Source organism: Nipponia nippon, unplaced genomic scaffold, assembly GCF_047370975.1.
Source record: "Nipponia nippon isolate SJK-2023a ecotype South Korea unplaced genomic scaffold, ASM4737097v1 scaffold_16, whole genome shotgun sequence".
Lineage (NCBI taxonomy): Eukaryota > Metazoa > Chordata > Aves > Pelecaniformes > Threskiornithidae > Nipponia > Nipponia nippon.
The window spans coordinates 6,777,602-6,800,610 of NW_028262332.1; the positions used below are offsets into that span (position 1 = coordinate 6,777,602).

Here is a 23,009-nt window from a genome sequence, read left to right on the forward strand (position 1 = left end):
AGAGTCAGATTCCACATGGACAACTAGCTAAAAGACAACAAACAAAAGGGTAGGAATAAACCATCAGCTCTCAGATTGCAGACCACTTCCCAGGGAGCAGAGGCCCACAGGTGCAGAGTGAGCACAGAGCACCCAAAAGCAGGGGAAAGGAGCAGTCGGGCAAAGGCAATACCAAATATTCTGGAGCAGCCAAAGCCAAAAAGAGCTCCAGGAGCTCACGGTGCTGAGCTACAAAGCAGCAGAGGTAATGCAATGCCAAGAGGTGTGAAGATGTGCCCAGGGGAAATCGCCCCGCACACACTCAGGCTGAAGAGCAGCCAGTCAAGCGGCAGGAATTGCTAGGAAAGGATTAGAAAACAAAGCAGAAAGCGTCCTCATGGCTGTCGTAGAAACCCGCCGCACAACTAAAGCCTGAAATCCACCGCCCCAAGATGCTGCAGAGACCAAAGGTATAAAGTGTATTCAGAGAGGGTTAGAAAGTTAATGGTGGGTGGGTCTGTGTCGGTGCAAGATGGCAGAGATTCAACCGCCTGTGCAGAAAACTGCTGCCCCGCTGACTGCCAGGAGCGGGGAGGGCTGGGCGGAGAAGGCGCACCCGGGGTTTGCCTTGTTTCTTTTACCTGCCTTAGTCTGCTGGCTTGCAGCAGACTCCTCTCAAGCCAGCCCCCGTGGCACGGCTGACGGGGTGCCTGTGTCACCTCCTCCTCCCCGAGCCATCCCCAATCCCCCCTACACAGCCAGGGGGGCTGCAGCTCTCTCCCATGCACCCAGAGGAGCTCAGCTCCACAGGATCAACTCCCTCCCAGCAGCATCCCTGCGTCCCCCATCACCTTTGGGACACACAGACCCCGTGGGACTGCAAGGCTGAAGAAGGACCCCTACAGCAACACATCCCAGCTTTCCTCAGAGGGGAGCAAGGCTCATCCCATTTCATCCCAGCGCTTCAGTGCAGCACCCAGTAGAAGGGGAGCAAGTCCCTGTGTTGGACATCACCCCAAGCCCACTAACTGCCTGAGCTTTCGTGTCTTCCCACCCTGTTTTCAGTTCTAGGAGAGGAAAACCAGGGGGTGGCCACACAATGAAAGGCTTGAAAGGAGCATGAATCCTCCACAAGGCAGCCACAGGGCTCCTCGTGCCGCCCCAGGGGCGGCGGGCAACTCCACAGACACAGATCTTATCTCAGCGCCTGGAGCCATGCTGGTGCCCAGAACCACGACCGGCCACTGGGACTCAGGGCACCCCACCCACGATTTACAGATCTGGTCTGTGGGACGTGCAGCCCACAAAGCCACACCGGCCCGCTCCAGCAGCCACGGTCCCACACACCAGCAGCTTAACCATCCCTATCATGCTGCTCTGCTACTGCTTTGTAACCGCTTATTTATTCATTCAATAAGTGACTAGTAGATCATTAAGGTCATTTGTCCCGCCTAGCCCTGGGCAGAGAATATCACCCAAGCAGCATCCTCACGTCCTCAGCATGTGGCCAATGCATAGCATCCCTTTGGAGGGCATCCAGCCCCAAGCCAAGAGACCCTTGGAAGTGAAGAGCTTGCAGATCCCAGGGCAGATTCTTCCAGTGACTCATTACTATGAACTGCTGGAAATATGTCACTTATTTCCTGCTTGAACTGTCCCGGCTTCAGTTCAGCTCCCACTAGAGCAGAAGTTCTCAACCCATGGCCTGCCCCTGCCGGCTCCCAGGAGCCGATGGACTGCTGCGGGGTCTGCAAACCAGGAGACAGACAAGCAGAGAGCTGCAGCTCACCTGGCAGGGTCTGCGCTCCGCAGGGGAGGGATGTGCCGGGGGGAAGGCTGCCAGCAAAGAGGAGCTCAAAAGCACTGTGCTACCTATCCTCCTCTTCCAGCACGGGGGGGATTTTTCCTCCCAGGAAGCAGTCTGTCACGGACACATCCATCACCAGAACTGAATTCTGCAGGAGAGCTGGACTCCCTCCGTACACCACAACTTCAGCAGGGGGGGAAGGTTGCAAGAACACTATTTGCAAATTGTGTTTCCTTCCTCAAAGCAGTTGGTTTTCAACCAGCTGACTCCCAAAGGGCAAGTCTCAGCTGACGGGAGGGCCTCCCTGTACCCCCTTTCCTTCTTTCTGACTCCACAGCCCGACACTTGCATGTGGCTTTCCAACTGAGGAAAACTTGAAGTTTTGCCCCTGCAGTATTTTAATGAGAATAATTTTATATCGCAATCAGCATCGGCTGCCACGGCAGCGAGACAAAACAGAGCTCACATTTTCCAGCTCGCAGGGATGCCAGCCTGGTTATCCCCGTCCAGAATGACTTGTACAGACATCTAGCGGTTACAGCATCCTCCTCTCCCGCTCCCCTTGCACTGAGCCCTTCTCCCTCTGGTGGCAACGGGAAGGTCCGGAGCCCCTCCAAGCCCTGTGACACCACCGACAAGCTGCAGAAACCTACGTAGCTATGACAGCAACCTGTCATCTCCCAGCGGCTGAGCCCCTCCTGCCCCGGGGGATGCGCCGGTCACCCCAGCCCTGCGCTTCGCTTGCAGGAGCGTCTCCTCCCCGCAGCTGGTATTTTGCTCACTGCTGCTTCTTTCCAAACCCCAGAAGGAAGCAACCTAAGGCAGCAGAGAAGCGTTGGAGAGGCTGGATGGTAGCTATCTGCTGGGGGTGTAACGCTCTGTAACAATTTGGGAAGGAGGGAGGAAGCAAACGTTCCCTTTGTAGTGGGTGTTATAAAGCCAAGGAAGAGGTATTGCATGCGAGAAGAAATTATTGCATGCAGATGCACAGCGTGAGGCAGAGCATTGCATCTGCCTGCTCCGGAGAGGCTGACGGGCACAGGAGCAGACACCAGCCTCCTCCTCAGCCCGCTCCCCAAGGAATGGCACCCAGCATCCATCCCTCCCTCCCTCCGCCCCAAGCCCCCCTCCGGCGGCCTGCCCGCAGCCCCCGGGCCGGGGTCTCCGCGGGCCCCGGGCCGGGGTCCCCCCCGCAGCGGGTGCCCGCAGCCACACGAGGGTGCTGCAGCCCCGCACAGCGCAGCCCGCGGCCGCCCAGCGGGGTCGGGGGTGCGGAGCGAACCCCGCATCGCGCTGCTCCGCTCCACCCCTCCCCACACGGGGCCAGGGACCCCCCACACGGGGCCAGGGACCCCCGCCGGCTCCCTCTTCCCTGCCTGGGGCTGGCAACCGCATGGCACCCACCTCGCAAACAGGGGACATCGCACAGCTCGGGCAGGAAAAAACCCGGTGGCTCAAGTTTTCCTTGTGCCAGCTTCATCCTCGCGTATGCCAGAGAGGAGCAGGGAAACACCATTAGCTTTTCCAGGGGACTAACCCCTGGGATGTCCGTATCTGTGGAGCTGCCTCTTTGTGCTCTCCTTTCAAGCCAAGGGAATCCCGATTCCTCAAGAGGAACAGGGAGGTTTGCATGGCAAACCCCTACAGCATGAGATGCTAGAGATGGGAGATTTGGGGAGGGCAGAGAAGGCAGAGCGACCTGTGTCACAGGAGAGATGCTCAAGGGGGGATCTTTATCCCAGACCGCACAAGGGGGAAGGCCTGGATGGACAGGAGGGACCTGGGAAGCGGCACAGGCAGGTAAGGAAGGGGTAATCCAAAGCTCGGGGGTAGGAGGGATCCTGGGGCTAAACTGGCTGGAAGTGTGGGAGGGGAAGCGGCTTGTGCTGGGTCTCCGCTTGCTTTTTCCCCACCTCCAGACACCTTGGGCGCAGCAGGGCGGAGGGAAGACACATACTGGCACTGTGAATCGTATTCCAATATTTAAACACAAAACTCCGTTGTTCTGCAGTCCCGGGTGGGTTTCGCAGCGTTACCATTTCAGGTTTGAGCCAGATGTGAAAGCCAAATTGTTGGCACATACAACACGCACACCAAAACCGAGAGACTGGTAGATGCCACCACCATCCCTGCTCTCCTGGAACTACAGGAGACCATGGGCACATCCTTAGCCCGCACCGACGCTGCAGCAGGAATCTGGGAGCTCTGGGCTTTAGGATATTATTCGGGAAAAGGCTGGGGATGCTTTAGCTGCCCCACATGCAGCTAACGCCACCGGCTGTGCCCGGGGGACAGCCAGCGGCTCCGACCGCCCGGGTCCAGGGAGAGCCCAGGGGCTTGGGCTGAGCCGGCAGCCAGGCTCTGCCCTGCTGCCCACAGACCTCCACAGCATTTCAAAATAAGCGCGATGCTTGGGCCTCTCTGAAGTTTGCCTCGTGGGCTTTTTTTCTGTTTGTTTTTTTGGAACCAGGAGAGTTCACGTTCCCAAGCTTTTCCCTGCAGCCAGTACAGCAGGGCTTTTTTTTTTTTTTAATAAAAAAGAAAGCAGAGCTCTGCATGTAACCTCAGCTTCCCTGAGCAGGGCATCAGCCCCAGGCACCGAACAGGTAGTTTAGAAGAGGCTGAAGGAGCTGGCAGCTCTGGGGGGGTTCTGCAGCCCCATTTCTTCCTTTCCATGCCAAAAATCTCAGTCCCAGCTACATCTCTAACCACAGCAACATGTATTGGAGAGAGGCCATTTAAAAAAAAAAAAAAACAAAAAACCCAAAAAACCCTAAAAACAACTGCTGCCTTTCTTATTTGAAAGCAAAAAGCATGAGGGGAAGAAAAAACTACCAAGTGGAGCCATTTTGTCCATCTCAACCAGCTAACACAGACACCAATGGGGCAGCATCTCCTAAACACCAACAGTTCAAGAAAATAAGGGAAAACCAGCAAAACATTTGCTTCCCAGCAACCTGCTGGCAAAAAGAAGGGGCCACTGAGGTTGAAAAATACAGGCAGCTCCTTTGCAAGTCCTAAACACAGAAATGAGAGCAACCACATCTTACCTGAACTTCTCCAGGATTTAAACACCAGCTTGGCTCCACAGGCCTGGCTGCACACAGGCAGGGTGCGAAGAAAGCTTACTGGGACAAAGCATCGCATATCGCTCGCCTGCTTTGGGGGAGCGGGGATGGAGCAGGCTTGAGCAAACACCAAACTTTGTAGCAGCCTGCTGCACCAGGAAGGAAAAGCAAGCAGAGCTGCTCTGCAAGCCCCAGCTCTGCTGAATTTAAAGGATCAGCACAAATAATGCACACCTGGAAAAGAGCTTCCTCTGCAGGGCAGGTGAGTCCGGAGGAAAGGGACCTCTCTTTAGGAGTCCCAGGGCACTCCAGGCTCTGCAGCGGGGTTTAGCAAAGCGCTTTGCAGCTGGGGAGCCATCCTGCTGGGGCTGGACCCAGCTGCTACCCAGCTGCATCTGCTGCTCCCGAAGGAAGGATGTATCAGAGCACAATGATTTGTTTTTATTGGGAATATTTGCTTCCTGCCACCAGGATGCATGTGCAGCAGCAGAGAAATGTACAGGGGTTCGAGACCTTGTGCGCCATGTGAGGCAGAAAAGGCTCGTTACACGGAGTATGAATTACCCAGACATCTGTTGAGGCTGTGTAAATGAGAAGTGGCCAAGAGAAAACTGCTGAAGCTGCAGTCCTGCCCGCCTTCCACATGCGGTGGGCCCCGCGTCCCCCGTGGGAGAGCAGAGTGCTCCGCTTCAAACCTCACCAAACAGCTTAGCCTAAGGCCACATCTGCACTGGGGTCCTGAGTTACTGGTACAGAAGCTGCTACCCAAGCTGGGCAAGGGCTCAGAGCATCAGTCTGAGCTGGTGTTTCACCACATGCTTTGCGCATGAGGTCTCAGCAAGAGCATCTCTGAGGACAGTGGGGTTAAGGGAACAGCTTTAGTGCTTAGGGCAGGTGGAAGGGGAATTTATTTTCTGCTCATTCTGGTTTCCCCTGTGATCTTAGTAAAACTCTGCATTGCCCTTGGTGGAGGGAGGAGGCACTGAAAGCAGAGGCTTCCTCCTGCCTTGTCCTCCATCGGGCTGCTCCATTGCACGCTGCTGGTGGCCGGCTCAGCCCTTGGCACTTTGGGACAGCTACATGGCAGAGCGTTTGCCATCCTGCGACACCCTGGTCCTAGCCTCTCCTCTCCAACACGATGGCTTTCAGGTGAAACCACAGAGCAGCGGTATTCTCCCGCGGGGCAGTTCAAAGCCACTCTGCTCATTTCCAGAGCTTTCTGCAAACACCAGCTAAACCAGGCTGCGCACGGCTCAGCAGCGGTGGACAGCAGGAAACAGCTGAAAGAAAACACCCCCAAAGCGGTCACAGCACATTCCCCAAATAGCAACGGCCATTCTGCGGCCAGAGAAAGGCTACAAACAGAGGGGGAGAAATTCAGTCTGCTGCCCTGGGAGCGTTTTCAGGCATCAGTGGCATGTGAACGCAAAAACCGCCCTTGGGAGAAAGCTCTGTCTGCAAACTGCAAAACCCCTGTTTTGTGTGAGCATCTCAGTCTTTCCAGAAGTCCCAGAGTTTTGTGTCCGGCTCTCTACAGGGTAAGCAATTCCTGCTGGCTGCTCCAGGCATGTCCCTCTGCATCTTGCCACGGCGAGACCGAGATGGAAAAGCCACGGCTGCTGCTGGGCGGGAGCTGCCGAACACCGGCCGCAGGGCGTCCTTGCTGGGACAGCAGGGCTCCCCGGCAGGGAGCTGCGTCCCGTGGTGTGAGACGAGGCGGTGCTGGGAGCACTGAACACTTCGGTGGCTTCACAACGTCACCTGAGATTTCGACTTCCAAATTACGCTGCCTGGCAGGCACCTGCCTCCCGTCCTCCTCCTCGCGGGAGAGGGAACCTAAGGGACCGCTCCTCCCCACAGACCACAGGGCTGGGCAGGAGGAGGGCGGCTGTTTTAGAACCCCCCTCTGCTACCACCCACATCTGCTGACCAAGAGACTTTGTGGGACCCTCATGATTTTTCCTTCCCAATTCATGGGCTTTTTGTGACCAAGGGGAAAGGGCACATCTTCCTCTTCCCAGTTTCGAATGCAGCTGGGCCAGAAAATGTTCTTTCCTTCAATAAACCCCTTCCTTGAGGGGTAGTCCGGGTGCTTTCCTCCTCCCACCCTTAGCAGGAGCGAGAGAAACCTACCTCCGCATCCCCTTCCCGCTCCACAGGGAGAAGTGCCCCTTCTCTCTGGTGACTTCCCTGCCCAATTTCAATAGCACAGGGACTTTATCAAGGCTGCACTGAGCATCCTTGGGGTGCAGGTGGCCTCCCTGGCTACATACCATGTGCCCATGCACACACACACACACACGTGCACACTCACACTCGCACACGCACCACCCGGTCCAGCCGGGGAAACCAACAGAGCGCAGGGCGAGGGGGTTTGGATGGTCGGTCTCGTTGGGTGTTACCAGTACGGGGTGGTGGCCAAGAGGATCTGCAGAGCCATGGAGAAGCAGGGCAGCTGCGCCACGCTGTAGGCCACAGAGCGCGTGGGCGCCTTCAGCCGCAGGAGGTAGGCGATGGTGTGGATGATGCGCCCCACGCAGAAGATGAAGAAGTGGATCCTGGCCACTGTGGGACTGGGATCCAGCAGGGAGTAGATGGCTCCGAGGAAGAGGAAAGGAAAGATGTTCTCCATGTCATTGCGATGGGCCCTGAAAAGGGAAATAAGGTTGCTCCTTCCCACCAGTCTTCCCTGCTGTCTCCCATCCCTTCTAGACAGCGTGCCCATCGCAGGGTGCTGCTGGCCCTCTCCTCCATTGCATGGGGCAGACGCAGCCCCCAAAAGAGCCAGGTCCGCCCTACACAAACAGGCAGCAGGATTTTGCACCCGGTGTCTCTCCCTTGGGATGCTGTGCTCCCGAAGCTTGCCCTCTGTGACTGGGACGCCTTTGCTGCAACAGATGACAGCTCGAGGATTACAGCTTTTAAATAAACAAAGCAAAACAAAGACCCCGCAAAGCTGTGAAAAGCTCAAAGCTGGTGCGGTGCCAGCATGGCACGGCCCCAGATGTGGCCACGTAACACAACAATGAGGCAGTTTCCAGAGGAGAAACTCTCAGGATGGGAGGGTTCGTGGCTTCGCCCCTCTCCGTAAGTGCATCCAAAGGGGACTGGGGAGGAACGCCCCAAGCATCCCTTGCACGCCTGCGCTGTGCCAGCAGCACCTGCTTAATTGCACCGTAGTCAGGCTGGAGGGACTGCGGTGGCCTCGTGAGGACACATTGGCACTGATGGGGCCAAACCCTGTGCTCCATCTGAACGCTCGCCTGCCTGGGTGTCACAGCATCACCTGCCACCGCTCGCACGGCACCGCTACCAAAACAGGAGTGGATCGTGCCATGAGCGTAGGCTGTGTCCCTCCTCCCCCAGGCACCATCCTTCAAGGCAGCGAAACCGGTCCCCAAAGCAGCGAGGCTGTCCTCACCCTCCCACCGCTTCTGCCTCTCCTTCTTTTGTACCCTTGCAACGCAAGAGCTGCTTTCTGCAGCACAGACCCACGTCCCCGTGCTTCAGTGGGGGAGCTCTCTGGTCGTGCCCTGGTCGGTGGGGACAGATCTGGGCTGGAGAGTGACCCAGGCACAAGGCTCAGTTGCCTTTTCCTCATATGTCTGGAGGTTTGAGAGGCAGAGATGAAGCTGCCCTTGCTTCCCCATTCCTGTGCCCTGGGATGTTTGAATGTGCACAAAGCCAAGAGAAAATTTTAAGCATTTCTTCCCTGAAACAAATGCCAAGATGCCTGTGCTCTCTTCTGCACAAGCTGAGAAATGGCCGGGAAGTTTTAGGATGCTCAGTCACAGCTCATTAGTGCAGACACAGGCTGGGATAGACCTGGCTGAAAACTGACTTTGGAAAAGAAAGAGAGCTGTGTTTTAAGCCCTGTCTCCTGCCCCTGGGTTCAGGTCTGTGGAGCAGGAGATGTCCCTGCGTCCGCCTTGGCAACAGCCCCACCAAACACACCAGTTTCCTCAGGCCAAGGTTTGCCAAAAGCTTCTCCATCAGAAATTTTCAACACCAAGTACCCAGGTTTTTTGGAGGGTGGATCGGTCTCTGAGGAGGGAGATGGAGCAGGAGCCACAGGGAAGGGCCCTGGTCACCTGGCTTGCCCCAGCCCCCTTCCCCTCGCTGCGATGCCAGGGATGGGGTCATGAGCAGAGGCTCCAGGTCCAGTAGCTTGTTCCCATCGCCACGTCACACAAAATGACCTGTGTGCTGAACGCCGGCCAGTGCCAGCATCCCTCTCTGCCCTCTTCCCGCACCAGAGCCCAGGCCAGGCACCGGCTCAGCAGGGCCAGGGCACCTGCGGGTAAATATTGCACCTGGGCCGTTTCCAACCCCGGCTTTGCTGAAGGCAAACAGGCACCAGAGCAAGGGGCTTTCTCCTACCTGCTCTTTCCACCTCCATGGGGAGCAATCTGTAGCTTAAGGGCCACGTCCCCAAGTAAGGCGGGGAGGAACATGGCAAGGAGCCTGCTGGAAACCCTGTTTCAGCTGCTCTCTGGGTGTGATTTTGGGACAGCATGGAGAAACTGGCCTAGAAAAGACACTAAAATGAGTCCTGCTGTTGTAGCAGCGATGCCAGGAGGACTCGGTGGGGGTGAGCCGATCAGAGCCCGGACACGGAGGAGACATATTCCCTGCCAAACCCGGGAGCGAGGTGCAGGGCTGCGGGAAGCTCTCTGCTCCTCCTGGCCAGATGGTCGCTGGGCAGAGCCAGCCCCTTCCCAGGCACGAGGACGGGCTGCTGCCCACCTGCTCACAGCCCCTTCCCTTCCCAGCCCAGGGCCCTGCTTGCCTTCCCAAGCCAGCATCGCCTCTGCGGGTACCACCACAAAACCCTCCCGCAGCCCAGCCGGGACCACGGTGATGAGCATGGTTTGCTTCTGGTGTCAGCCGTGCCGGGAGAGGGCAGCTGCTGGATGCCCACCGCCTCGCCCCGCGGCAGCCCCGTCCGAACAAGCCTCTGAGGACTCGGAGGTTCAGCGGGGTTGGAAGGACAAACAGAAGAACAGGGAGGAGAAAGGAAAGAAAATAGCTGAGACAGAGCCGGGGGCCTCTCTAAGAGGCAAGGGGGAAATCTCCCTCCGAGCTGCTGCTTGCTCTCCCCTGCTCTGCCCCTGCTCCGCACAGACCTCAGCAGCCTGGCCATGGCTCTGCTCCCACCCCCATAACGCCTGAGAAGAAGACCCGACATCACCCTTGTTCAGGGGAAACATCTTGGGTTTAATTTGTCTTCCCCAGGGCTGTAAACAGATCAGCAAGGACTGACCCTGAGTGCTTTAACTGCACAAGTCAGATCCCAGTCTTCCCCAGGTCTTTGCTGCAGCTCTGGTTATTTATTTTTATGGAATTTTGTTTTTTCTGACTAATCAAAAGAGGATTATTATTATTATTATTACTATTATTTTCTTTTTCCTAGCAAGTGAACAGCTTGTTTCCCCTCCTCCTTCCTCTGGAAGCCCAGGGATTAGGTAGCACTGGATATTTTTTAAGGCAAATCTTGCAGGCGGTGGGAGGCAAGCGGCACGGTCCCCCACCCGCAGCAGAGCTGGCAGCCGAGGACTCAGTGACAGCAGGGGACGGCTCCAGCCCCTTTTCCTGCACGTCACCAGCCCACGCAGCGATCCAGCCCAACGCTTGGGGCACCTCCTGGGTAAGGGGGATGGCAAAGCAAGCCTGGGGCTGAATACCTGATACAGGGTTTGCCCAATTAGGGGGACAAAAGTTATTGCCATCGTGTCCAGCCTCTTCCCAGATCCCCAAACAGGACAGCATACAGCACTGGGACCAGTCACGCAGTTCCCAGTCATGGCCCAGTTGTACTGTCCAAGCTGTGCAGAGATCTGGGGAGGTTTGGGGTCCTTTCGGAGCTGGGCATGAGGAGGCTGTGGGTGTGGGTCCCGGACAAGCCCTCAGGGGCTTGCAGGACTTTGAGCATCTACGAAGGAGTTTGTGTCAGAGTCAGACCCTAAACCCGGGTCCTTCCACATGTCCTTGCTCCAGTGCACACCATGCTGCTATTAAATATTAAGCTGCCCCAGCGTACAGGGTCCTGCAGCCGAGCTCCAGGCATTCAACCCATCTAGGTAATTACTTCATTAATGAGCCCTTTAGCTTCCCACTGCCTCTTTGCCAGCAGCTGCCAGGGATCACCCTGTGGCGCAGGGGAAATGCCAGCACTGCCGCGTACTCGCCTACGGCACCGCTCCACGTCGGGGTCCTCTCGGTAGTACTGCAGCCCCCCGTTGCGCAGCGCGTCCTCCGGGTTTGCAAACGCCTGCAAGAAAGAGTCCCCATCACATCTGTGCTCATAATGTTTTCAGGAACTTTACAGGTGGAAGCTTTGTCCCCAGTCTTTAAGACCGGTGGGGTCTTTCCTGCCCAAGGAGACCTTTCAGCCCCAGTTTCTCACACCCTTTACAAACAGATGAGTAACTGCACTTCCATGTGCGCGGTCCTGGGGGTTAATCCCTGCACCTCCTGATGGGTTTTCCTTATCCTCTGAAAAACCCAACTCTGCCCACCGAGCGGGTCCCAACCCGGGGGCTTCAAGGGAGCTCCGGCCTGATCTCACTCCACTTCTCCCAGTGAAACCCATTTAAAGGAGACTTTGGCAACCACCAAATGAGACCACTGCTGCCACAGAGCTCGCAGACACTGAGTGCAGCATCCAAAAGATAACCAGGACTGACAGATTAGTTGACCCTACAGAGAAAGAATATTTCCTTCCTGGCTTTTTGGCGGTGATACCGTGTGACTGAAACCAGCCCTGGGGAAATCGGATCCTACACTAAAGAAGTTACAAATAAAAATGATTTATACGAGCTCCCCACCTATGCTCAGAAGCTGTTCCTCAGGGACCTGGTTACATGCAACAGCGTCACTTTGCAGCCTGGAAAGGACCCTGGTGCTTTCTTTAGTTACGTTACAAGCCCAGACTGTTCCCATTCAGAAACACAAGGGGAGAAGCCAAATCATCCGTTACAACGATGCTACAGCACAGGAGTATCTATCTTTGTATTTTACCTGAGAGCAGAGATGTCTCCCTCCCACTCCATTGATGCAGTCGGAAACTTCTCAAATACTTTAAACCAGATTTTACAGACAGCTGAGTTTTGCCACGAGTTCAATTTGGGTTGCGGGCAATAAAAGGCCCAATTAACCCTGTCTCCTGACGGCAGCTAGAGCTCCGGGTCCTCCCTGTATTTCCCCCATGTCCAAGAACCATTTCCTCCAGCTATTATTTTTATTCCCCATGACTTTCTGCTCTCCCGGAGCATTCATATAGCGATTCAGCCTCCGAAAGCAGGAAAGCTTTCTGCTACATTGCAAGAAAAAAGACCATTGCAATGATTTGTTCTTAAACCTTTCTTTTGTTTTCCCCTCCTTTTCTTCCAGACATGGCAAATTAACTGTAAACAGTCTCTTTCTAGAAGCAGCTCACCTGCACGGCATTTTAGATCTGAAATTACTATTTAGATTAGGATTCAGAAATTATAAACATCAAGCTAGAGATGGTAGAAACAAACAAAAAGAGCCAAAGAGAAGTGAGATATTTATCTGCCGCAGCTACGAAACATGTTTTGCTTTCAACTTCAAAGAAAACTCAACTTGCTTCAGGAAACTCTGTCAGCCTTTACGGGAATAAAAAAAAGAAAAAACACAGAAACCCAAGGCAAAAGCCAGAAAGGGAGAAAAAGGTAAAGGAAACTGGAACTTACCTTCTTTCTGAGTCTCACTTGTCCCGTAATGATGGCAACGACATACATTTTTAAAATCAAGACCGTGCTGTAGAAGGTAAATGACATAAACACTGCGTTTTCCATCATTCTGGGGGAAGGTGCCGCTCGGTCGCCTGCAGCACTCACAGCCAGCCGAGATCTTGCTTGGGCTGCGAGAGGGCTCTGTGGGAGAGGGGGCAGGAACGGCCAGGTTTAAAGACAACAGAAGTCACCACTCTCTTTGGCGAAAGCCCACAGCCCCCGTAGACCCCTTCGGGCCGGACAGGAGTAAATGATGCAGCAGAGCTGCCGCTAAGCGAACCCAGACGGGGACACAGAGCAGGCTGCTTCTGCTCCTCACTCCCTGCCACCACCAGGTCCACAGGGATGCGATGCCCCAAGCTGGGATACAGCCCCCTCGACCGTGTGGGCCACAGCAAGGCTCAGCCTGGCCACAGCTCGACCTCTTGGCTCCCTAAAGCAGCCCACCACGATCCCCCTGCCCCACGTCCCCTCCTGTTCGTGCCCAGAGGGACGGAGCTGCACAGAGCATCCCTCGCCCCGCCAGGCACTGCTCACCCAAGGACACGAGCTGATCAGCCCTGGGAAGAAGGAGCAGTTAGGAAGAAGGTAGGCACCTACCTCAGCTGCATCCAGCCCTGTGCTCCTGCGCTCCTTCCGTGCCAGATCCCACAGCCCACCCCTCCGTGGCAGCGCTCCCAGTACTCCCCAGTCCCGCCCAGTGCGGGCTGAGTGCTCCAGTGGCAGAGGCAGCCAGCCCTTCCCTACACAGCCACCTGCCGAGGGACGGGGCACGGGGGACAGAACCATCCCTTGCCCCACCAGCGCCCATCACCTGGGGGCCTGGGCTGCCCCTGTACCCCCCCGGCTGGGAGGGGAGCTCCCGGAGTGAGCAGCCTGGAAGCAAAAGCAGGCAAGACGCGGACCACAAAGCCCCAAACCTGCAAATAGAAATAAACACCAGCCTGCTCAGCCCCAAAGACAGCTTGTCCTGGTTTTCTCCGAGAGGGTGAATCAGGGCAGTTGGGTGTAATTTCGTCCTCTGTCTAGAAAGTGGCATTTGAATTTGGAGCTGGCTTTTCCCAGCCATCCAACCCTGGTGAAGAAAGAGTGGGATCTAAGCCTCTGCAGGCAGCTGAGCTGCTCTTCCAACACAAACCTTTAACTCCTTCGTCCCCAGCCCTGGCTCCAGTGCTAGCAGCAGCAAACCTCCGGTGAGCCGGCAGCATGGTGGCTGACAGGAGCTCCCCAAGTTTATTAGTGTTGAAGGGCTGGATTTGGGGTTTGGTTCCTTTACACAGGGGAAAAAAAAAAAAAAAAAAAAAAAAAGACTTATTTCAGGAAAATGGAAACTTTTGGGGATTGAGTGGAAAATGAATGCTTTGAGGATGTTGGAATAAAAAAATTTGTTTCAAGCCACGAAAAAGCCTCAAAAAACAATGAACGGAGTACAACGGTTTGTCATTTACAAAACGATCTATCGAAGCATGAGTGCTTCTAGGACTGGTATTGCTCTTCAGGGCTTTTCAATTTTTTAACTGCCATTGAGCAAAACCAATCCTGTCCTTTCCAAGAGGGTCCAGAGTAACCCAAGAGGAGCATCGTACCCAGCACAGGACCAGGCTCCGGTCCCGTTGCTACAGACCCTGTTGCACAAGGACAGGTTTCTCCCCAGCAATGGGACGCTGGTGGCACTCCGCTCCCCGGGGAGAACGGGCTACAGGAGCCTTTTCCTGGGGTGCTGGTGTGAATTTAAGGCAGCTTCATGCTCTGGGCACAGGTGATACAGAAATACCGTTGATGCGAGCAGGAGTCAGGTTTTATGGGCAGATCCAGAAGGTCGGCTCCTGCTCAGGAAGCAAGCCAAGAAGGAAAACAGTCACCTCGCCATCTGGGCAGCATTATCCCACCAGCCCTGGCCAGTGGCTGAGGGATGCCACAGGCCAGCCCCTGGCTCTGCCCCTGCAGAAGGGAGGGTTACACCATTTCTTGAATTCCCAGCAAACGGTCAGCACGCAGTCACACCAGGGCAGCTTTCCTGCCAGGATCAGTGCTGTAGAAGGGGTTTTGATCCTGGCACACTCAGCTCATACGTGAGCTGTGTGCTCCAGCCATCCCAGGCAAGGGCTGAGCTGTTCCTGTGCCCATCCAGAGCAGACGTCTGTCCTTCCACCCCAGTCTGCCCAGCTCCAGACCCCTGCGCTGCTCCCAGCCTGGCAGGGCAGGGCTCAGAGCCAGGAAAACCCTTCATGCACAAGATCTTCCTCCCGGCACAGAGATCTGCAAATTCTTTGTGTTTGCCTCTGAGTCTCCCACGCCATGGCTGTTCTGCCCTAATGCTGCAACCCCAAAGATGCCACAGCACTCACTGCCTTGCACTGGCTCAGCCCCAGGACATCTGAGTGTGCAGAGAGCCTTTGAAAACCCCAAACACTTGGTTTCAAGGGAGAGGTACTTGCAGCTGGTCACCACCACCCTGGCATCAGGGCAGCTGCAGAACAAGTCCTGGCACAGCCCAGTGCGGAGCTCCGCAGCTCGGCAGTGCCTGCCTCTGACAGGCTGCTTCCCCGGGGCTGGGAACGGGGGCACCAGGACACGCAGCAGCCATGTGGATTCAAACACTGCAGTAAGGGCTGGGGTCCAGGGTGAACACCCCAGCCCTGTGCTGCCACCAAACTGCATCCAACCCCACCCACGTCTCCCTGGAGCTCGGCAGAGTATTATAAACACCATAATGCCAAGCATAAGCAGCTGATGGCAAAGCCACATCCCAGACACTGCTCCCTCCCATCTCCCCTCTCCATAGCTGATAGGGAGCAAACCCGCAGTGGAGAAGACCTTGGTGGCCAAGGACTGGGGGGATGCAAGGGCCAGACCAGCCCTGCAGCAGGGGGGAAATTTTCTCCAGCAGCCCCTTCCCCAGCTCTTCCGGGAGCCTGGGGCTAGGGCAGGCAGCCAGACCCTTCACCAACACATCACCAACACATGGAGCCACTCCAGTTTTTACCAACTGAGGATCCAGCCTGCAGGCTCTTCGGAAGCGAGACCTTTTTCCTTCGTGCACCTTCTTCCCTCCCGAGGCAGCCAGCACACCTCACTGAGCAACAGGAATACGCACAAGCTTGGTAGCACCTGCAGACAAGCCAGGACGTCTCCGGCTAGCCAGCCAGACTTTCTCCTCCTCAGCATTATTCAAGCACTGGCAGAAAGCCCTGGACAATTTGCACCAGCAACTGGCACAAATTTAAATTAATGGAGTGATCAAGAAGCACAGTTTGTTTAGGCATAAACCCCTGGGGCAGACCCAGGCGTGCGTGTTGTATGTGCTGGTGGGCTCTATGCTGTATAAAACCCATGTGGGCAAAGAAAGTTGTTTTTTCCACGTGTTTATGCATTTCAGACCCTTTGACCGTTACCCAGAGCTGAAACCCAGTGGGGAGGGCTGGTGTCTGTCGGCACAGCACCTGCGTGGATGGGTTACAAGGGGCAGAAGCTGGCTGTGAAGGCAGGTGTAGTGCTCCTGGGATTCCAGCTCCTGCTTGGTCTCTCAGGTTTAGGGGTCTTGTGTCGTGTAGGACACATCTACCGCACAGCCGCACCTTCCTGGCTGTGCTGACCCAAGGCAAGGCAGCTGCCAGGAGCATGTTCAACCACCCCATTAATCCAGGCGGAGGCAGGCTGTCAATATTAATGGTTTGATCCTCCTCCACGGATCACATCCTGCTAGGACAGAGCCATTGCTTGAACAGGACCAGGTCTTAAGGGCAGTATGTCCTTAAACTACAAGCTGTGCCTTACAGCCTTTAGCACAAGAGGTCTCATCCCAGGACAAGACCTACCCAGAACCAACACTGCTAGCAAAAAACACTGCATTTTTTTTGAGAAATGATTAACAAGAATCAGGGTCAGGCTTTGAAAGATTTAGTCATCGAGTTAGGCTGACCCCAGGAGCTGTGGGGAAAAGATAAAGGGTTTTGCTGGAGCAGGGACTGAAGAGCAGGCAGAAGGAATGAAAAACTGATGGGAGGTGCTTGAGAAAAGTACTTAAAAACAGAAGCCTCTAATAACAATCCTGCTTTGGAAAGATTATGGAATAAAAATCACCCTCAGTTCCCACACGGGTTGTTATTTATTTGACCAGCTGAATTACACTGCAGTATTACAACGACATGTTTTTCCACTGTTGCTGTGCTGGGGAATTTCCTGGTGGCAGCTCCATGAGAAGGTCGGTTGTGTAATAAATCCTTGTCAATGGAGCACAGGCACGTATGCCGGGGTGGCACGGCCTGGGCTCCAACCTGATCTCAAAGGGCAGCAGATGCTTTGGGCAATTACAGCTCAGATTCCCCAAAATTTTCCCAAATGAGCAATTACATCCTGCAGCTTGGCCGGGCAAAGAGCCCGAGGGGACTGCTCCAGCCTGGAGGAGACAGGCAGACTGGTGGCACTTCTCCAGCGTGCTCCAACATGCTGGGGGAGAAGGTGCAGGACCCAGCTGGGATCTTCCCTGCCTGGGGCCCAGCAGCTCAGCCCACGGCTCCAAGCAGCACTGAGCCACATTCCCGGCTTGTTCCGATGCTGCTGCAGGCGCTGGTGCCCTCCTTCCCTGCCATTTCTTCCTGCTTCTCCCAGCACAAAGCCTCGGAGCCTGCAGACATGCCCTGCCCCAGTGATCACTTGCCCTTGGCTGCACCCAGCCCTGGGAAATCCGGCTGCCCACAGGAGGTTGCGCTGGCTCATCAAACACAGCTACGTTTTCAAGTAAAGGCATGAGCAGTTTAGCTATTTATTAAAGAGAAAGGCACTCCACCTGTGTTTACTCCTTAGCCTGCACAAAAACTCACATCACCATGACGCACCTTCTCCCCCTGATGAATAAAATCCCATTGCTTCACCTGCAGCTCCCCACCTCCCAGCTCCTGGGCTCCTCACTGCTCTTTGCAGCGTGCAGGATGGCAGAAGATACTGCAAAGTCACTCGCCAGCGAAACCACCAGCATTAGCATCTCCTGAAACAAACGGGACGCTTCAGTCTTTGGCAAACTCAGGCAGATTTTGTCTGGTTTGCATTTTAAAGTGACTGTACTGGCTGGAGCTATCTGAGAGGCCTCAGGCGTGAGGAATGTAGGATCAGACTCTCCCAAATAGTCCTTCATACTCAGAAGACCAGATGCCTGCAGCAGGAGAAAGCCAGCAGGAGAGGCCCCGGGGAAGGGGCAGGGGTGCGGCGGCTCCGGGTCGCAGGCAAAGAGGAGCAGAGGAAGCTGCTGTTCCTCAGCCAGCCCCAGGACAGGGATCGGGCCCAGGGCCAAGTCAGAAGCAGTGGCACGTCCTCCTGCCTTCTCCTTCCAACTCCATCCACCATCCCTTCCTGCCCACTCCTGGGCTCCCGCCCTGCTCTCAACCCCTCTCCTGCCCCAGCCTGGCACACCCACCCTGGCTGCAGGGCAGACACTATGTCCCCTGTTGCTGTGACAGCAAGGAGACACTGGAAGAGAGGCCATCAGGCTGGGAGCATGTGGGAAGCAGATTATTTTCTCTTATTCTGAGCCTCACATGGATTCACGCCTAGGCTTTCTCTTAGAGGAAAGCATTCCTTGGCTACGCTGCTCTGTGCCTTCAGGGATGCAACCCAGCTGGGAGAGGGGCTGAGGGAAGTTATTTCTCCTCTCCCCTGCTCTCCCCCTCTGACCCAGCTGGTTTAAAAGCTGGCTTTGGGCAGAGCTGCACGTGCCGCTGCTGCCATGGGCAAAGGTGGGAGACAGGGGTTAGGGCTTAGGGCGTGCGGGAAGCCGGCATCTCTCTCACTTAGCCACACCGCAGCAACTCATGATGTGTTTCTCTTCCCAAGAACCAGATCCCATCAGCTGTAAACAACAGGCAAAAACCACTTACATTATTGCCCAAAAAGAGGGAGTTTCCCCGCCAGGCTGGGAGAGAAGAGAAACAAATCCTGCTGCCAAAAATTCAGAATTGGGAAACATTTCCTAGGCTTCAAGCGTTTGCAAAACTACAAAGTAAATACTGAATCCCTGGTGGGATGCTCATGAGCAAGAGCAAAGGTAAAGGATGCTGCGTGGTCCTGCCTCCACACGCTGTGTTACGGAGAAATGGGAATCAGGGCATGTTTTACAGCCTTAAGAGCACTGGCTCACTAACAGGGCTGGGAGAGAAAGCAGATGTGGTCCCAGATTTCATCCTTATGGAGCCCTGACATTCAACAGCAGATGAGCAGCTTCAAGGAGAAAAGTAGAAAACAAACCAAGACAGCCTTTTTCTTCTTCAGTGCCTGACCAAGGACTCTGATCTCCTGCTGTGTTGGTCTGCAGGGCTCTGCTCGCCCTCAGAAGCACAACGGGGTGCCCAGCTCAACAACAGGGACCTGTTTTGGCAGGTGGCTCTCTCTCAGCTCCTGGGCTGGTAACGCTGCCCTGAAACCCAGGAAGAACAGCAGGCTTCAGAGCTCGCCCATTTTAAAGCCTTTTAAGTCCTGTTTTCAACAGAAAAACATTTCCAAGTTGTCACAGAGACATGGAAACGTAGGACAAGTGGGAATGGAAAGGTCAGCGCTTCATTGCCTGTCCCTGACCCCAGCTGAGAGTGGCTACACCATCCTGGCGAGACTGACTAAGGAAAGCCTTCCTTCATGGCCTTGCCATAGAGCTTCACCCACCACCAAGCTTTCCAAAACACAGAGCTTACTTTTAAAACCCCAAATTCTCTGCATCCCCTCCATCACCCCTAGACTAAACAGCAGCAATTCCTCCCACCCCTCCTTATAGGTCATGTTTTCTAAATCTCCTTATCACACATGCTGATCTCCTAAATGCTCTCGCTTCTCTGAGCAAGGTCCTCGGCAGCAGGAGGGTGGCTGGGCTTCCTAGAGCAGCAGACCAGGGCTCCTTCTCACGAGACCTGACTCAGGCAGAAGTCAGAGCTTCTCGGCAGTTTGAGGGTTTTTGAGTTGAGTCACTTGTCAGCCCGTAGCTACGCTCCAAATGCATGTTAAAACTTTCCCTTTCTTTTCCCACTGGTTGATGCACAACATTTCTTTTGGGCTTGCTTCAGCATCTCAGCAGCCAGGAGAAAGGTGGTCCAGGTCTCAACTCTGATGTTATCAATAAACACCCCCCACATGCAATGCTAAAAACACCCTCCCCATAATCAGCCTGGAAAGCAGGGAGTAATTTAGCTGCATTATTTACAGCCCCCATTGCCTGGAAGCTTTTTATTGTGGTGTTGTCTCAGCTGCCCTCTTGTTCACAGTGGTGGGAGCACTCACAGAGCATCACCCAGGCTGGAGTCTCATCCTGAGGCAGCAGAGCAGGAGATAAGGAGAAGGGAATGAAGCTCACAGGCCCCTGCCTGGACGTCAGAGCCAGGATGGCATACCCTGTGCAGTACAGCATCCACTGCGCTTCAAAGTTAAACCAGTCAGTGCATATTTCCCAAACCCACAGTGAGGAAAGGGAAAGGGGTGTAGGACCACAGAACCTCCCAGAGTGATTCCCCGACTTTATCAAGACCAGAATTTGGCCTGAATGGTGCAAGAAAGTACAGAAACCATGCTACTCCACAGGCAGTGTTGCTCGGACTAACTGTCCTAAGATTTCTTCCCCTCCTGAATGATCCATTAGCAGGACTCCAGGGACCTGCCTGGGTCTCATGCTTTCATTACTCTCCTGACTTGCAGGCTATGTCCTCACATCCATGATGTGTGTCCGGAAATCTGCTCCACCCTGTATTTATCCAGCCCTGACTGCTCTATGCAGCCCTCCACCAGTGCTCATTACAAATATTTACAAAGCAGCAGAATGCATCTGTCTAGCACAGCACATTTCTGTTGACAGTGCTACCAACTCAGCCAAAACTGAACAAGAAGTGCTCCTCCATTAACAGGAGAAAAGCTGGATCCAAGAGGGAAGGCAGCTGTGGAAAGGGTGTAGGGACAGGAGGCTATGGGATGCTACAGCCACGTTAGCAGGGCTAGAGCTGTCCCACAAGGAGAATTAGGCAACAGAAAGGGGTAGGGAGCTGCACTGCACCATACCACGCTGCGGGAAGTTCGTGTTCGCTGGTGGAAGGGAGCTGCTGCTCTTCAACAGGAGCAGGGAGCTTGCTGGGTTGTACCAGCCCTGAGGCTCACTGGGGTTTCAAGGTAGTACAAGCCCCTGTGGTAGCCAGCAATGGACTGAGGCTCTCTGGCCCCATACACCCTGGTTCATCCAGTCTTCAGAAGTCAGAGATTAACTTAAGCTCTGAATCACAAGGTTTAATTCCCTTTCTTGCAAATTTGCTGTCATACATGACGGTAATGCTTGATAATTACATGCGTCAAGTCACTGTCCAAACTGTTAAAATTAAATTACTTACTGGGACAATAAGTTCCATAATGAAACCCCATTTAAATTAAGATGATGATAACAGTAATAAACTTTTTATGGGTTCTCCTTCCCCTCTTGTTCATGTCACAGGGAGACACGGGGGCTTAGGAAGAACAGCAGTTCTTGCTCAGCTTTGCCTAGCGTACTCCTCCTTTGATACATGTCTGTGAAATCACCTCTTACTCAGCTTTACCACAGTCCCATTCGCTTTCATCTCTCTTCAAAGGAGATTCCTCCATGCTTTTGATTATCCCGGTCATACTTTCTTATTTCCCTCCAACGCTGAAGCAAGCAGATGACCAGCACATGACTGCCAACTCATTTCACCCCTTGCACTCCAACTGTCCTTCAGCCTCCTAATAGCTCATTTTTCTTTTAAATGCCACGAGTCCTCACTGAGGGGTCTAGGATGACTCCACAGCGAGTTATTTAGTACACTGGAGGGGCTACTCCCAAACGGAAGGAATTCCAACTATGTTCTTACAGAAGACAGATCGGGGACACTCACTCCGCAGCCATCCGGCAATAGATCTGGCTTGCTCATCTCTGTTCCTTCAGGGCCTTTCCGTATTCTCCAGCACGACCTCCTCTCTCGCTATGCTATTAGCATGGACTTAACATTGTTCTTTGCAGAGCATGTCCGTTCTCGTGTTTTCAACTCATTCCAGCTCGCTGTTGGCCACAGGGTTCCCAGCTCTCAAACACACATTTTAACAATAGCTGGAAACTAAAGTCCTGCACGCAATCTTTTATTTTAGCAGAGCACATTTTTCTTCCTGTTAGATAACATATCTCCTGGAAAAAGAATCTAAGATTTTCAGATCCCTTCCTGACCCTCCATCCTTGTTTAACATTGATGAATCTGTATGGGAACGATACTTTCCAGGTCGTCCAGTGGAAGATGTGAGATATAAATTAACAGGTCCTCATAGAGCACTTCAGCTGGACATTGCAGAAGTGAAAGAATTAAGTACCTCTCAGCTGGTCCTGCTTAAATAGAGGGACACATTTCTGAACACTGAGACCTAGTGACAACTGCTCATTGATCTGTTTTCACTAAGTGTGTCACTTGTCCCTCTGCAGGAACAAATACAGACATGCCTCCTCCAGTGTCCTGGTTTCAGCTGGGATAGAGTTAATTTTCTTCCTAGTAGCTGGTATAGTGCTGTGTTTTGGATTTAGGATGAGAATAATGTTGCTAACACACTCATGTTTTAGTAGTTGCTAAGTAGTGCTTGCACTGGTCGAGGACTTTTCAGCTGCCCCTGCTCTGCCAGACGCACAAGAAGCTGGGAGGAGGCACAGCCAGGACAGCTGACCCAGACTGGCCCAAGGGCTAGTCCATACCATATGATGTCATGCCCAGTACAGAAACTGGGGGGAGTGGGCTGGGGGGCAGCAATCACTGCTCGGGGATGAGCTGTGCATCAGTCAGCGGGTGGTGAGCAATTGATAGTGCATCACTTGCTTTGTATATTATTATTACTACTATTCTATCTTATTTTACTTCAATTATTAAACTGTTCTTATCTCAACCCACAAGTTTTCTCACTTTTACTCTTCCAATTCTCTCCCCCGTCCCACCAGGGCAGAGGGAGTGAGCAAGCGGCTGGGTAGTGCTTAGTTGCTGGCTGGGTTTAAACCACAACAAGGAGGAACAACCTGTAGGTGGCCAGACAAGCCTGGGAGCTGGAGCAAGGGGACTGGGAAAGCCACCCAGCATGCTGGATGGTGCTTACCATGAAGGGATCAGAGCAGAGCTGGTGGCTACAGCCTTTCTGTGAGATTTACCGGCCCAAGAGCTCTTTCATGTCCAACCTACAGAACGACCAAAAGGAGCTCCTGTATGGTGCGATGCTTTTCCCTTCACACTGCGGCACTCAAGTCAGTTGAGTAAGTGGACTTCAGTAAGTGTCTGTTTGCAGCCACTCAAGTTCATACTCCTAAGCTACAAGATCCTCCACAAACTCGCAATACATGTAAATAATTTTAAAATTTGCTCCTGGATTTTCTTTTTCTCTTTCAGTAACACAAAC

At 54.1% G+C, this 23,009-nt stretch overlaps 1 protein-coding gene across 2 annotated transcripts; it reads right to left on the bottom strand.

The window, feature by feature from the left end:
• Positions 1 to 5,272: 5,272 nt before the first annotated feature.
• On the bottom strand, positions 5,273 to 13,733 carry PTGES (prostaglandin E synthase). Of its 2 annotated transcripts, none has more exons than XM_009476952.2 (4): positions 13,556 to 13,733; positions 12,570 to 12,752; positions 11,043 to 11,125; positions 5,273 to 7,502 (listed from the first exon to the last, which is right to left on the bottom strand). In XM_009476952.2, the coding sequence occupies exons 2-4, from the start codon at positions 12,675 to 12,677 to the stop codon at positions 7,253 to 7,255; spliced, it is 441 nt and encodes a 146-aa protein (XP_009475227.1). In that variant the 5' UTR covers positions 12,678 to 12,752; positions 13,556 to 13,733; the 3' UTR covers positions 5,273 to 7,252. The 2 variants fall into 2 exon arrangements, with proteins under 2 accessions (XP_009475227.1, XP_087609453.1); XM_087753327.1 differs by lacking the exon at positions 13,556 to 13,733 and adding an exon at positions 13,212 to 13,534.
• Positions 13,734 to 23,009: the final 9,276 nt, after the last annotated feature.